Raw genomic sequence first — 1945 nt, 5'->3', positions numbered from 1 at the left:
CTGCGGCTCCCTAATTAATTGTACCTATCTGTCTGCTATCGATGTGTATGTGTGTGGGTGTGTGTGTAAGTGTGTGTGTATGCGTGTGTGTTGTGTGTGTGTGTGAGTGTGTGTGTATGTGTGTGTTCTATTCGTTCGTTTTTTTCTCTCTCTAAAGCGAACATGAAATAGTTTGTTGGGCTATACTTTCTTTCCCCCTTCCTGTCCTGTTTGCGGAGGGAGAGAGAGAGAGAGAGAGAGAGAGAGAGAGACCGACGGGAGTTTGGGGACGAGGAAAGCGGTGGAGGAGAGAGAGATCGAACTCCAGCGGTGTGTGTGAGTGTGTGTGTGTGTGTGTGCGTGTGTGTGTATCGCTCCTGGTTCCTTTCCTCCCTCAGTGCCTGGTGATGTTGGATATGAGCGAGCGGAAAGAAGTCAAGATGATTCCCAAATCGTCGTTTAGTATAAACAGCCTGGTGCCGGAGGCCGTGCAAAACGACAATAACCCGCCGCACCATCACCAACAACACCACCACCACCACCACCATGTGCAGCACCACCAACACCGGGCCCCCGTTGCCGACGAGCCCGACGAAAAGGCGCCTCTCCCCGGCGCGCAGCAGGACAGCAAACCGGACACCGTCTGCAGCGGCAAGACTGACAGCTCGTCGAGTCAGGAAAATACTTGCGCCGCGGACGAGAAGGAGAAAACGGACGAAAAAAAGGACAGCAAAGACGGCGACGGTAACGGAGGGACCGCCGGGGGAGGGAAAGACGGCGAAAAGAAAAGCGGCAAGTACGAAAAACCCCCGTTCAGTTACAACGCGTTGATAATGATGGCGATCAGACAGAGCCCGGAGAAGCGGCTAACGCTGAACGGCATCTACGAGTTCATCATGAAAAACTTCCCGTACTACCGTGAGAACAAGCAGGGCTGGCAGAACTCCATCAGACACAACCTGAGCCTCAACAAATGCTTCGTCAAAGTCCCGCGACACTACGACGACCCGGGCAAGGGCAACTACTGGATGTTGGACCCCAGCAGCGACGACGTCTTCATCGGCGGGACCACGGGGAAGCTCCGCCGCAGGTCGACCACGTCCAGGGCCAAGTTGGCCTTCAAGCGGGGCGCCCGGTTGACCTCGGGGCTGACGTTTATGGACAGGGCCGGCTCTTTGTACTGGCCCATGTCCCCTTTCCTTTCCTTACACCACCCGAGGGCTAGCGGGGCCCTCGGCGGCTACAACGGGACGTCGTCGCCGTACCCGAGCCACCCCATGTCCTACAGCACCATGCTGACCCAGAACAGCCTGGCCAACAGCCACTCGTTCTCCTCCAACAACGGGCTGACCGTGGACCGGCTGGTGAACGGAGACCTGCCCTACGCCACGCACCATTTGACGGCGGCGGCGCTCGCGGCCTCGGCGGTGCCCTGCGGCCTGTCGGTGCCCTGTTCCGGGACAACCTACTCCTTAAACCCGTGTTCCGTCAACCTTCTCGGACAGGCCAGTTATTTTTTCCCCCACGTCCCCCATCCTAGCGCCATGACCCCCACGCAGACCGGGACATCCTCCTTACAGGCCCGGGCGTCTGCGTCCAACTCCCCGCAGGCTCCCACCATCTCCTCGGCCCTCTCCTGCGACTCCCTGCGGCCCTCCCTCCCTGGCTTCTCCTCGGGACTGTCCGGAGGTCTGTCTGACTATTTTTCACATCAGAACCAAGGTCCCACCTCCAACCCGCTTATAGGCCTACACTAACCCTGAACCCCCCGAAACCCACCCCTATACCCCGAACCTCTAGCCGAAATCCCCAAACCAAACCCTGAGCCGTCCTAACCCAAAACAAACCCACCCGAGCCCTCTTTCTGAACCCAGACCTCTTAACAGAAGGACCCTGACTCAAACTGTAAGTTTATCATTTTACATTGTAAAAAAAACAGCAAAAAAATGCAGCAAAAAAGACAAAA

The 1945-nt window shown here is 57.0% G+C and overlaps 1 protein-coding gene across 1 annotated transcript; it reads left to right on the top strand.

Annotated features, from left to right (window-relative positions):
* Positions 1–280: 280 nt before the first annotated feature.
* On the top strand, positions 281–1736 carry foxg1a (forkhead box G1a; the record flags this gene model as incomplete). Its single annotated transcript, XM_080784302.1, has 1 exon — positions 281–1736. The coding sequence occupies exon 1, from the start codon at positions 387–389 to the stop codon at positions 1734–1736; it is 1350 nt and encodes a 449-aa protein (XP_080640428.1). The 5' UTR covers positions 281–386.
* Positions 1737–1945: the final 209 nt, after the last annotated feature.

This window comes from Protomyctophum bolini, assembly GCF_963924005.1.
Source record: "Protomyctophum bolini genome assembly, chromosome: 15".
Taxonomy (NCBI): domain Eukaryota; kingdom Metazoa; phylum Chordata; class Actinopteri; order Myctophiformes; family Myctophidae; genus Protomyctophum; species Protomyctophum bolini.
The sequence above is the reverse complement of the archived record's forward strand: the minus strand, read 5'-3'. Positions and strand labels throughout refer to the sequence as shown.